The following is a 13,852-nucleotide window of genomic DNA, read 5'->3' on the forward strand; positions in this document are numbered from 1 at the left end:
TTAACGAAATGAAATAATTAAAAACTTAAAAAAAAATTATTAGTTAATTTTTATTTTGAAATAATTAAATTTTATATTTATTAATTAAATATTTTAATTTAAAATATTTAAACGTGAATTTCTTATTTTTTCCATTTTTTAAAATTCTTTCATTAATAATGTTGAATATGAATCACCTTCCATTCCCCCTCTCAATATTTAAACAATTAAATGAAATTAATATGAATAAATTAGCCTCAATGTTTTCTATGCACCTTGATAATTAATTTGAAAGTAATCTTCCTTGAATATTTGACCAAAATCAGACTCAGATATTCTTTCTCACAAGAATTCTGAGTCAACAAGCCACAAACATCGATCAAATCAGACTCAGATATTCTTTCTCACAAGAATTCTGAGTCAACAAGCCACAAACATCGTTCAAATGCAGTTGATAAAATCACAGGTTTAATCTTCTGTTTTGGTTTTTCTTTTGGTTATTAACAGGGTGGAGAAATGTTTCATGGCCATCGAGAGATTTCAAAACCTTCCACGCCATGGTTTGACATGTGGAGGATTTTCTGGATATATGGGCTTCTGCTTAGTGCCGTTATGCCGTATGTCTCAGAGGCCTCAGAGCTGATTGGAAATTGGAATATGATAGAACTACTGAAGCTTAGGGAGTTAAATTGATAGAGACTTTGGCTCCATTTGAGTTAAGTGATGCCAGCTCCTAAGTGGGTGGATTATAAATTTATATCCTGAAGTCTGTAAAATATAATAAACTGCAAATTTTATCATTAAAAAGGAACATGGAGTGATTTCAAGAGCTGCCCACTTGTCAGTACTGATCTTTTTGTTTTTTATTGTTTATTTATGGTCTTTACCTTTTTTTTTAGTATTGTAATTTCTTTCATGTCTGCCAAATGGGAGCCCATCATTATACTCTCAAGCACTCAGAGGATAATATTATAAATTAAAACTTTGTAAGAGCGGTTTTCCTTTTCTGTCAATTTTTTTTTAATTCAGATAGGGCCATGGGCCAGATTATCTATAATAAAGGCTAGGGCTAGCCATCCAAATCGTTACTCAGAGAATGTTTCGTTGAATGGCAGGTCTTCTAAATTCTTCCCTAATAGGAAACTATTTAGGGTTTTAATAAACTGAATACCAATAAACAAAACATCATTTAAATGTTAATGGTGGCTGTATTTTTATCACTAGGGATCTTTTCTGATGTAACATTTCTTCGGGATACGATCTATGTTACAGAACTTTTCAAAAGTTAGTTGTGGCATAGCATATATATTGATACTATTCGTCCCTGCAACCACGATAACATGCCATAAAACACGGAGGTGTAAAATGCCTTGTTTGCACGTTGCATAATGGCAGCACTATGTCCACTGTGTGGCGGAATCTATGTATAGATTTGTCCTGTAAGAATTTGCATATGGGGCTGTGTTTTTTATACTTTGCATACTTGAAAATAGTGCAGTATGTCTGTCATGTGCAAGCGGAAAAAGACTAGAAGACTACTTGCTCTGTATTTATCTGTCGGAAAAGAATTAAAGCGCTGAAACTGTCAAAGTCAACCACCCTGGCTTGCTGGTCTCACCTGAGAAATTTAAGCTATGATTTGTAGTTGGCTGTTCATTTCCCTACCAGAGAGTCTCTGCCTTCAAATTTAATCCATTTGGTTTCTCATTTCTTCCTTCAAATTTAATTAACCAATTTCTCATTACTCATTTTCTCTGTTCTGTATTACAATACTACTTTGCCAATGAAACATAGGAAATTACAGATCGTAATCGATGGCTGCCACAATAGAAGAGGCACTTGTACGTGCACCTGCAGCTGCATCTGTCACTGTACTCCATTCAAGAAGATAGAAGACTCCGACACCGTGAAAGAGGATCTGCAAAGCCAAGAAAAATCTGTGAAGTATAATCATAATCATGGTCGTCCAAGAAGTCCGATCAGCGTGGGTGCCCACCTCCTTCAGCCTTCATCCATGGAAGAAAGCCATGGTGCTGCTGAACTCGAAGATTCTCAGAAGAATGCCCTACAAGAGCTTAAGCTCCGACTCAAAGAAGCCATCGATAATCATGAATTGGATGACAAGGTTTGCCTATGGGGAATCCCTCTCCTTCACACCATGAGAGACGAGAGAACCGATGTGCTTCTATTGAAGTTTCTCCGACCAAGAGATTTCAAGGTCTCTGAAGCCTTCACCATGCTGAAGAACACAATTCTATGGAGGAAAAGCTTTGGCACCGACAATATTTTGAAAGAGGATCTTGGCAGTCAATGGGATGGTGTGATTTACATGCATGGTCATGACAAGGAAGGGCATCCTGTCTGTTACAATAAATATGGAGCCTTTCAGGATGAAAACCTTTACAACATAACCTTTGGAGATGATGACAAATCTGACCGGTTTTTACGGTGGAGGATTCAATTTATAGAAAAGGGGATCCAGAAGCTAAGCTTCAAGCCTGGAGGCATAAATTCCATAGTTCAGATTACCGATCTTGAGAATTCATCTGGCCTTTCAAAAACTCGGGATTTGCAACAATATATCAAGAAGACTTTGCCAATTCTTGAAGACAATTATCCAGAATTTGTTGCTAAGAAGGTGAGATTAGCACAGACCCTTTTAACCCTGGAGGAGTTTGGTAAGCACGTCCACGTTGTCTGGTTCGAGGTTACACATATTCGGTTCAAATATTTGATAGATTAGATAGGTATGTGATGAGGGTCTGTGGTCCATGGGTCTATTTACTGTGCATGTGAGAGCATTGCATTAATTTCATTGAATGTAGCACCATCTACATTCAATATAGGTTTTACACATCTGGATCATATCACTTCCACGTGGACTGTAGAATGCATTTCATTTCTTGGAGAGTAAAATGCATCTCATTTCTTGAGTAGAATTTTATCTCCTTTCACCTATTTTTTTTAGGGGTATCAGTTTTGATCTTGACTTTCCTTTTTCTTATCATTATTTTCGAGAAATTCCCATTTTCCATTTGAGGATTCCCAGGTAGAACCCAAGCAAGGTGCCTACACAAGATCCATATGGGTTGAGAATCCAACATAGACTTATGGTAGACCTCTATACATTTACTACTGAATCACAACTCAATCTACCAAATTTGAAAGACCTAAAAGACAATACGAAAGGTTGGATCCATAATATATACGCACATGTCACGACCTTTTGGCACCATAAGTTCAATCCCTAGATCTCTGAATTTGTTATGTTATATTGTGAAATCTGAAACATAAATTCATGTACCTTAAACATTGCTTCCCGGTCTTTTTACCCTTTAACAATAATGTTGTGAGCACTGGGTGCACATCGTGCAAACAACGTCGTCTTAAAATTAGCCAGCCTCTGAAGATTTTTTGACTTTGTGCAGATAAGCATTTTTCATAGACATTACTTTTGAGCATTTTTCTGAAATGTTATCCGACCCCTCTTTAATAATTCCCATTTTGATTTTATCTTGGACATGTTTTCCATTGTTAAATTTTCAGGATATAAAAGTGAATTAGAGAGTCTAAAGTCTCAAAAAGAGTAACTCTTAGAGACACTTCTTTCTTACTCCCCACTCGCTAGACTCCCTTGAAACTCTCCAGATTCCTCTGAAACTTGCCATATCATATTTTGAGTATTTTTTTTTTTTTTTTTTTCTCTTTGCCGAGTTTGAAAAGAGTCTAAAAAGAATCTTCCCAAAACACAGGCCAGCCAAGTCTTAAAAGTATCCGAGTCTAACAACATTGACCTACAGCATCTCATCCATATCTTCAGCTGTTCTAAAAGCTAAAACTATATGGCTGCATCATCCAACAATCCATATACAACTTTCTATACAGTAAATTAATTTGCAGATAGAGAGAAGTTTTTCACAGAATCTGTATGTTCAAACATTTATGCTGTTTTCTCATGGCAGAGTTTTGTCCTTAATCTCCATAGTATTGTGCACATTGTATATCTTGTGGCTTATCTTTCTGTTTTATCACGCCAACGTTTGTCATTTGGCTTTTTGATGGAAAAATAAACAATGTTTTTGCACTTATGTTTATCTCATGGCTTCCCCTGCTTCTTGTTCAATCCATTGTTAACAACAGTGTCTATCTTTATGGACAGATATTTGTGAATGCACCACGATGGTATATAACCTTCTTCACACTGATATATCCATTTCTAACACAAGAAGCTAAGAGCAAGTTTGTTGTCACCCGTCCTGCCAGAGTGACAGAGACCTTGTTCAAGTAATACATTGTTAATACGCATGCATTACAGTAGAAAAGTTGATTTCATTATAGTATCCTCAATTTTTTATTTGTCTAAGGGCTTGCACAGTCACATTCTATCTTAACTTAGATTTTATTCTTTCATAGGTACATTTCACCAGAGTATGTGCCAGTAGAATATGGAGGTTTGAGCAGAAAAAATGATACAGTATTCTCTACAGCTGATGGGGAAGTTTCAGACATATTCATCAAAGCAGGGTTAAAACAGATTATCGACATCCCAGCCACAGAGGTGCTCTTGTGTTGTATGTTTCTTTAATATTGAATGTGAAGCATTAAAAGGAATATATCTCTCACACAAAATAAGGATAGAAAACAGATACATCTAAATACTCAGAGATAATACAAGAGTCAAAGTGTCACATATTTTTGAATCTTAAATTCTTTCTGCAACTCCAAGACTGGTTTTTACATTGAGTTTGTGTAGAAATCAAAGTGTTATAATTATTTCCTTTTAGAAATCAGCTTGCTCTGTACTTCCTGTGGTTAGGGTTTATCATCTATGCATTGTTTTCTTCCCTTGACCTCAGCAATTCCCCATGCTGAACTACGATTTCAAAGTAAGAGTGCAATAGTGCCTTAGTTGACAGATGTATTCACTCACGAGCTTCTTCAGTTTATTTATTGTTCCCTTGTTGAACTCACAGGTTGGATCCACAATAGTTTGGGATATAACAGTTTTGGGCTGGGAAGTGACCTATGGAGAAGAGTTTGTCCCTAATACAGAAGGCAGATACACAATTATGATATCGAAAATGAATACAATGGCTTCTGATGAAAAGCCATTACGTAACTCTTTCAAAATTCATGAGCTGGGTAAAGTGATATTGACAATTGAGAATACTTCATCAAAGAAGAAGAGAGTTGTTTACCGAGCCAAAATCAAGAGTGATTAGTAGCAAAAGCCATGAAGTTGTTTCTGTTACTTCGTTTCTTCTATCCCCTGGGAAGAAATGCCAGCCTGTGATGAAGATACCACATTTCAGATTTGTTAATGTGCATAGACATCTTATGATTATTGTCATCTTGTCCTGTTTGGAGTTTGTTTTTGTAGTGTAATTGATTTTTCGTAATTTCATGCCAAATTTAGAAGCATATGAGTCTTCATTTGTCCAAAATAAGTGTTGGAGTTTGATCTCTGTACACCTACAAGATATGTAAAAATGACGGTTATTTAGGAGAGCTGTATGACGATCATCATCATCATCAGTCAAGCAGGTTGGTCATGTAAATTGTCTGTACACTGCATCCATTTTCAATTTGCTATTAGCAATCTGTGCAGGGGATATGATAGGGATCTCATTTTGTCAGGTCATGTAATTCTTTTACCTCCATTGCTTACCGGTTTTGTTACATCATTCCATTGAAATGATCTGCCTTGAATTTTAAAATCTGTCATCTCTTCTGTCTTGATGATTTTTCCAGGTGTCTGGCATAAAATGGCATAAACTAAAGAAAAATAAAGGATGAGATCACGATTCAGATTAGATGCTAATTTGACGGGAACTGAACTGTGGGCTATAACACTATATCCGACACAACGCTTTGTTGTTAAATGTTTCAAATTGCAGGTTATCACTTAATATCTGCCAGATTGTACTCAAATCATTAATTCTTGTCTCAAACTTTTGAGGTCTAGGGCTGGGGTGTTAAATATATCTCCCAAAAGAGAATACCCAAAAAACTAAAACCTTATTGGGATAAAGATCCGAGGTGTTGGTTTTAATAGCGTGTAACAAACACATGCAAAGAGATATGAAGCAAAAACACGGGGATGATGAAATCTCCAAACAGGAAATCTATTAAATTAAACCATTCATTCTCGTGACTTTAGTGTATAACTAGTCTCTTATATAACTATAGATGATCATAACAATTTATTTAGTCATTCCATTCAAGCCAATAACTGTTGATCCCTAACAACATTTCTTGCAGCACAAGTAGGAATTATTGACTAACTTGAGTGGTCAATTGGTCATCGAAGAGCATAACAGATATGTCAGATGGCCATGCTTTTTTTCCTAGGGAAAAAATCGTAACTTTTCATTAACTTATAAAAATATTACATTTGACTGATGCATCATCATGCATTCTGATAATGTGTGTGTTAAAAAACAAAACTATATAGATCAGACCTATGTAAAGCCCATCATCAATCAGGCTGAGGCAATATATAGAGGGCATATATGTCCAGAAATATAAAAGCAGTTACATATCATATATTAGTCACTATCATGGTCTTCAGGCATCATTAAGCAAAAAATTATGTCACTATCATGGTCTTAAGACATCAAAAAGCAAAAATATAGAGCAAATGTATCAAGTCTGTTAGTTACTGTGCTTGTTGGATCCATCTATGAAGGCCGGTGATAGTACTCCTGTGCATCCTCCCCTATCTGTTCATTGGTTTCCATATGCCAAGAGTATGTTCAGCACTAGCTTTAGATAAGGCATCATGTTGGAGCAAACAATGCGCAACGGAAATTTAAAAAAAAGCATACACAGCACAAACAAAATCATAAAAACATAACACAAAGATTTAACGTGGTTCACCCAACCAATCTGGGCTACATCCACCAAACAGAGGCATCGGCAATCTTATTATTCAACAGGAGATTACAACAATTTAATTCTTCACACCTACTCTCAGCTCACCCTATTTTCTACATACATCTCCTCTACGGGCTTACATTTCCTTTATAGCTGGAGTATAAAACTGAATCATAAATTCTCTCACAACAAATATAGGATGCATTAACTCCTCCTCAAGAATAATGGAGCTAATATAGCAACTAATCCTATTGTTGTCACCTACATGAGATTTTTGCTAAATTAAATAAAACAGAAAATCTCAACAATCTCCACCTTGACAACAATTAGCCTGATACCCTGTTCATTTATTATTTTATCTTTTCTGCAAGCCAAGAGAAGCCAGACACCAATGTAGCTTCTCTAACAAAACTGGTTTCGTGAACATGTCTGCACAGTTTTCCTTTGTATGCACTTTTTCAAGAGAGACTCCCCTTTCAGTGATAACCTGTCTTACAAAATGGTACTTGATAGGTATATGCTTTGATTTACTATGATAGGCCAGATTCTTAGCCAAATGAATTGCACTTTGACTATCACAAAATAACTTGATGTTGTCCTGCAACTGGTGGGCTCCAGTATTGTAGCAATAATGCTACAACTCCTGGAGCTTCCTATCTCTAATTTTATCAACCCGGTAGTTCGTACAAACTTGGAAGCGACGGTGCTGTATGCACAAGTACTAGCTCTTGTCGCAGCTGTCACTTGGTCAGCTGACACAATTCCGCTAGGGCTCAAGCCAACTTCTATATGTTCTCAGAAGAAGTTTTCTAAATGATGGACGAAGGCTATCTCAACGGAAAGTAATCTACTTTGCAAAAATGAACTGAAAGCCAACCAAAGCATGGAAACCCTAGTAAACCCTAATCTGACTAGTTTAACCTCTATGGTGCAATAGTGAGAGTGCAAATGTCTACAACTGATGCCATTACTTCTAATGATGTGAAATGCATGAACTCAAACTACTTCTATGAAAAAGAACATTGTTTTTGTATTTTTGCTTAAGTGGATGGAGTGATTATGAATTTGTTTCTTATTAGGGTTTGACTGTGCAGGGGTAGTTCAAAGGGAAAGAAAGCTTGGGAAAGGTCAGGAGGGCTAGGAAAGGTTCCAGGGGATCCAAAACATCATTCCATAGAAGTCCACAACGTTCAGGTGCTCGGCAACCGAGTGTGCAGGGTTCTACAGGATGTTTGCAGGGGTTTCTACATGATGTTCAGAGATTTCTACAGGATGTTCTGAAAAGAGGATTTTGGAGCATGGATGGAGGGAAAAAGATGATGGAATGAGTATGGGGGTGAAATAGGGGTGTGAAGAGACCTAGGACTTGGAGGATGGAGTTGAGGAGAAGGTGTGGATGGCTGGACTTGTTCCAAGAAGACTGGAGTAATGTTGCACAAAAAGATGAGAATCATGGCAAAGTAAGCGAATGAGGTAAATGCAAGGTAAGGGTTCTGAGTGAAGGATGAAACAGGTCGGTTGGATGGGGTATGTGCAGGTAAGGAAGGGTAATAGGTACTCTGCAAGTGGTTTTCCAAACTGAACGAACACACACATATAAAACCTATGACCTAGTTACTTTAATCTAATCTGACCTAACAGCAAAAGGAAATGGATAGAAGTTTATTCGAAATGAAATACGTGAAATGACTCTACAACTAAGCAATCATAAACTGAAGCATGCAATCAAAACTGATATCAAGTTCGACCACTAAAAATCCAACACTATTAATTGCATGGTGAAGCAAAGAATGTGTTTTTGTGGGCAGCAAGGTTACATTGGTCCCAGCTCATGATTCCACTGAAGGGGAGGTGAGATCCAAAGTACTTGGTAGCCTTTTTCTGAATATATTCCCTGTGATTAACATATCAAGTAAATCTGAACATGAAAAGCTATTTTACTCATCAAAAAGACAAACTAAATAACAAAACAAAATAGCAGATTTTATTCTCAGAATGCAGCAAAACACATAAAGATAAACAAGGGAGGTACTGGGCGCTTGAGATGGGCCCAACCGCAAGAGCTATAGCCTCCCAAGAGAGATTTAGAGCTGGTGCAAAGCTGGATTCATCTTTATTAAACAAGAATGAAGAGTTACATCAAAACTGTCCACAAGGAGAGCTGAAAGCAAAGCTAATCCATGGCCTACAAATCGAATTACAAAATGACTAACTACTGGCTAACTACTAGCTACAAAATGACTACCAACTAGCTAACCAAATTGACTAACTAGCTAACCCCAAAATGACTAACTGAAATGAGGTCTTAAGCCCTCTTATTTATACAATTTGAGGACCCAACAGTCCTCCTAAAATTTAGGGACTTGGCTGCCCAAGACTTGTAGTTAACAGTAGTCCTACTTGACTTGCTTGGCTGCCCTTGTGCTCATTGATTTGGTGGCCTTTGAACTCCGAGCTGATGGTGGAGAATTCGAGGTAAGGGCCCATAAATGAGGGGGACACCTTCCTACAAATCCTCTAGCTTGTTCTCCCACGAATTTGGCTGCCAAGTGCTCATTAAGACCTTCAATTTTGTCTCCAAGTTGACCAAAAAGGCTACACAAAGCACCCATTAGACTTGTTGGCATAATGACTAACCAAATTCACTCTATTAACATAAAAATAATCAAAAACATACAATAAACTAATGAGAATGGTGGATTAAGTCGAATTAGGAGGTTGAATGAGCCCAAATAATTATCCATTTTTGGGGCTCATCATCACCCCCCTACTGAAAGTGTTGCTCATCCTCTGAGCAACCAATCTCTCTCCTTATCTTTGATGGCCTTGGTGGCTTCCCTGTGATGCCAAGCTTTTGAAGTGATGCCCTCTTCTCTGTCATGAAACCATGCTTCTTTGCTTCTTCCCACTGCCTGTTCCTTTTCCTAGTGAATTCTCAGCCTTGGTATGAGTGTGCAAGTATATTCAATCTGATGGCAGCAATAGTGGCGAAAGGAGATGAAACCAGTGGAGGATGGAAGAAAAGAGTGGTTGCATGTCTCCTCAACAGTCTTCAATCTTCAAATCCCTCTCCATAATTGATTCTAGCCTACCCAAAGGCTTCTACAGGATGTTTCTGGTAAAAATACAGAACTTCCTGTAGAAAGTTGAACCATGACTAAATTGTGTCCAAACCCTGAAAAGAATGAGTGTTCATAGAGGGGATGGATGTGCTTAGGGTGGCCAACACAGGTGCTGCCTCCTTAGCTAAAATCTCGGCCGATTTCTCCTTTTGCTGCCCTTTTTCCAAACTTCCTGTAGAAAGTCCTGTAGTGGTTGTTTTCTGTCTTCCTGTAGAAACAATCTTCACTGTTTTGGCCTGCTTGGCTGAGGGTGCCTTCTCCTTGACTGTGTTGTGGTTGCCTTGGGTGTGTCCCTACTTGCTTTGACATTTTTAGTCCTCTCTGCCCGTGTTTGAAACCATTTCTCCCTTGGTGTTTGTGCCTTCATCCTCCCACAGTTTTGGCCTCAACAGCTTGGCATTTCACTCATTCTTCTTGTTCCTTCTGTGGTGGTCTGTCTTGTGTTTCTTTTCCATGTCCTTCCACTGCTCCTCCTATTCTGCTTGTTTGAATTCTTATGCTTTTCCTGGCCTTAAAATACATGGATGCTTGCCTTTTTCTTTTTTCCTTTTTGTTTTGTAGGTGTGCTTAATGCAGCATGCACAACTGCTGCCTCCCTTGCCAACATTTCAGGGGATTTCTCTTTTTGTTGTTCTTTCCCTTCACTTCCTGTAGAAACCTCTATGCCTTCGTGTTTCTCTAACTGTTTTTTCAGCAGTGCATTTTCCTCCTGTAGCTGGGATTTTTTTAATGCTTCCAATGTGTCTCACCATGGCCAATTGTTCTCTTAATTCCTTTAGCTTGTCCTCCATGTGGTGTTGAGTGTTTTTTTCTAAATAAAATACTCAGGCGAGGAAGCAGGTAGAACTAAAAACAGAGGGATAACTGAATTGTGATCTTTTTCTAAAACCAAATAAGGAATTTCCCATGTGCTTCTCCTTACGAGATTACCTTGCAATATTTCCCTTTGTTTTAAACTGCTTTTATCCCGAAATTGACTCTCTGCTTTTTGAAAAAAAAACAAATTTTTTTGACAGAACAATGGATAAATAACACAGGTTCTTTTCAGAGAGTACGCAGATATGAAAATTCATTTCTTTTCACACAGGCTGGTTTCTATGGTTGCATATATTTTCTTTACAGTGGAATTTGAGAAAGAAGGCGACAAACTTTGAGTGCAGAGAAGGAAACAGAGAACTGTGTAGAACTCAGGGAAAATGTGCATGCATAATTTCAAACTTGACCCTTTTTCAATCCACTGCTGTGTTTTTAATCATTCAAATAAGTCATATGCAGATAGATTTCCCCAAGCCTACCTCATTTCAAGCTTGAATTTTGACAAAAATTTCAGGTTTTCATTCTGCAGAGCTGTTCTCTGCCTTTCCTGTAGACGCCTTCCTGTAGGCGGCTCTCGTTTCCTGTAGAACGAAACAGTGCTCCCTGTAGAATGTCGATAAGCCGAAGGGTTCTGAAAAATGGCCGAGAAAGATTGGTGGAGGATGAAAAGTTAATAGATTGTGGAAACTTCAGTTGACGATGTGGCAAGTGCAGATGACCAGCAGTTCGTGAGTTTCAGCTGAGCGCTCAGATTTCTGCGTGATTTTTGGAGTGAGGTGGCACATACGTGTGCTGGCTTATGCGACTGTTTTGCAATCATGAACTGCAGTGGTCACTATTTGTTCTCTGCTTGAAATCTCATCGATTCAGTTGCACTGGAGTTAGACTGCCCATACTGTCCGTTTTTTGACTTTCACGTGCATGGCTGACCCATGCATGCTGCGTGACTTGCTAGAGAACTGGACATCAAGTGAACCTTCCTAAATTCGTGGCTTAATTCCATCACTCCATTCGTTCATGCAATTCTTGAATTAGATTCATGCAATAGAGGAATAGGTTTTGTCACGTACCTGAAGCCAAACGGTTGATTGTGAAGCTTCTTGCTGCTGCATGCTCTGATTCTGCTGCTGCATGCTTGGATCCTTTGATTGCATGAGGCTTGGATAATGATTTTTGATTGCTTTTCCTTGTGCAGGTGTCCTCTGGCCAGATCTGAGCTGCATACAGTCGTTTCCACGTTCAACTCTGCCCGTTCAAGCTGCTGCTGCTGCATGGTCACAAAACCAGAACTTCTTTTTGCCATTTCTCCCAAACGGTAGATCGGATTGATTTGAAACTCGGTGAGCATGTTCCTATCATCATTATGCATCTCCCATAGCAAAATCGTGATTAATGGATGCACAGATTTCGAGAAAAATGGAAAATGGCTGAAGATTTCAAAGCTCAATTTCTCGGAAACCGTGCATCGGAATCGGCTGAAACTGCTTGTGTAGGTTACTATCACCCATGTGCATCTCCCCATGAAACAGTTTTTAAAACGGATGCACGGATATGGAGAAAATGAAAAAATGGCTGATGGTGATGGAGGTTGATTTCTTGGAAACCGTGCACCGGAATTGCATGAAACTGCTCAGCCATGTTTTCATCAACCTTTTACAATTCCCCATAAAACGGTTTGTCAAATGGAGGAATGGTTTTCAAGTTATGGCAAAAACAAATTCTGCTCTATGTGTTTTTGCTTCAAGGCACTTTGCATTTTGGTTGCATGGGATGACAAAATGAATTTTGGTTGTGATGCAGGTATAGGGATGATGGAGGAGGAGATGGAAGACTGCATGAGGACTTCTGAACCCTTGAGGAAGCTACCATGTTCGCCAAACCACTTTTTGAAATGCATGGCTAGTTTCCCACAATTTCTACAGGAAGTTCCTGTAGAAGCACAATGAGAAGCACAAGGGGGTGAAAAAATGATGAATGAAGGCAAGGGATGAACACACAAGTGCTTGTAGGCCTAATCAACAGATTCCCACCATCAAATTCACTTTTGAAATTGGATTTGGCTCGTCCAAAGGTTCTACAGGATGTTTCCTGTAGAAATACATAACTTCCTGTAGAAGGCAATAAAATTCCTTTGACCTTGATTTGAGTGCTCCTCCTGTCATGAAACGTCCTTCTTGCAACCTGCAATGTCACTGCTGCAACATGAAATTATTCAATGGAGATTAGCTTTTATTTTTCTCTTTTTTTTGAAAAACAACTAGGGCGCCTCATGGAGGTTTTCACCCTAATTGCCTGCCTTGGGCGCCTCCAAGGGAGGTTTTCACCCAAAGATCTTATTCTCTTTTCTCTTTTTTTCCAACCCATTGACCGCCTCATGGAGGTTTTCAATCAATGAGCCAATCTAAGGCGCCTCCAAGGAGGTTTTCACCTTAGATTTTTATTTTTCTCTTATTTTCATTTTTTTTTTTTTCTACCCTACCCTACTTGAAAAACAAAACCATTTTCAAGTATAAGAATACTTCCAATGGAGCCATGTGCACATCGAGATTAGAGAAAAAATGATGTGAAGGCTCGAAATGCATGCTTGGATAGGTATTCAGATCTCAGAGGCCAAATGATCTGACTTTGAAGGGATCAAACATAACTGAGGAAGAGAGTACTGCTGCAACTTAGTGACTGTCTGGAACCATGTCTCAATATAGCTTTGATATCCTTGGTTCTTTTGCTGATCTGGATCATGTTTCATGTCACCTTGTAACATGACCTTCTCATCTTCCTCTTTTTGCTGATCTTTCTCTTGAATACATGGGAGATTTGATGGTAACCATGAGGAGGTTTTCTCGATCTCTGATTCTGATCCCTTCTCTTCATCAAGTGCAGCCCATGGTTCTTTGATCTCCTCTTTTGAATCTTCTTTTGCTGGATGTGATCCTTCAATGCTTGCAATATAGTCTCTGCTTTGCAACACTCTTCCTGAGCTATGGTGAAGATCATTGAGCTCAAGAGGAGTCATTTGGATATGTTGTGCCTCAGCTTTGCATTTGGGTTGAGCTACTCCA

General features: G+C 38.5%; 1 protein-coding gene across 1 annotated transcript; it reads left to right on the top strand.

Annotated features, from left to right (window-relative positions):
- The first annotated feature begins 1,130 nt into the window (after window positions 1-1,130).
- On the top strand, window positions 1,131-5,329 carry LOC149147021 (patellin-3-like). Its single transcript, XM_089438891.1, has 4 exons — window positions 1,131-2,617; window positions 4,139-4,263; window positions 4,393-4,537; window positions 4,953-5,329. Exons 1-4 carry the CDS (start codon window positions 1,763-1,765, stop codon window positions 5,199-5,201), a joined length of 1,374 nt encoding a protein of 457 aa, XP_089295017.1. The 5' UTR covers window positions 1,131-1,762; the 3' UTR covers window positions 5,202-5,329.
- Window positions 5,330-13,852: the final 8,523 nt, after the last annotated feature.

The sequence above is a fragment of the Pinus tabuliformis genome, chromosome 9 (assembly GCF_031772625.1).
Source record: "Pinus tabuliformis cultivar Carrire ecotype Pingquan chromosome 9, CPIR1, whole genome shotgun sequence".
Classification (NCBI taxonomy): Eukaryota; Viridiplantae; Streptophyta; class Pinopsida; order Pinales; family Pinaceae; genus Pinus; species Pinus tabuliformis.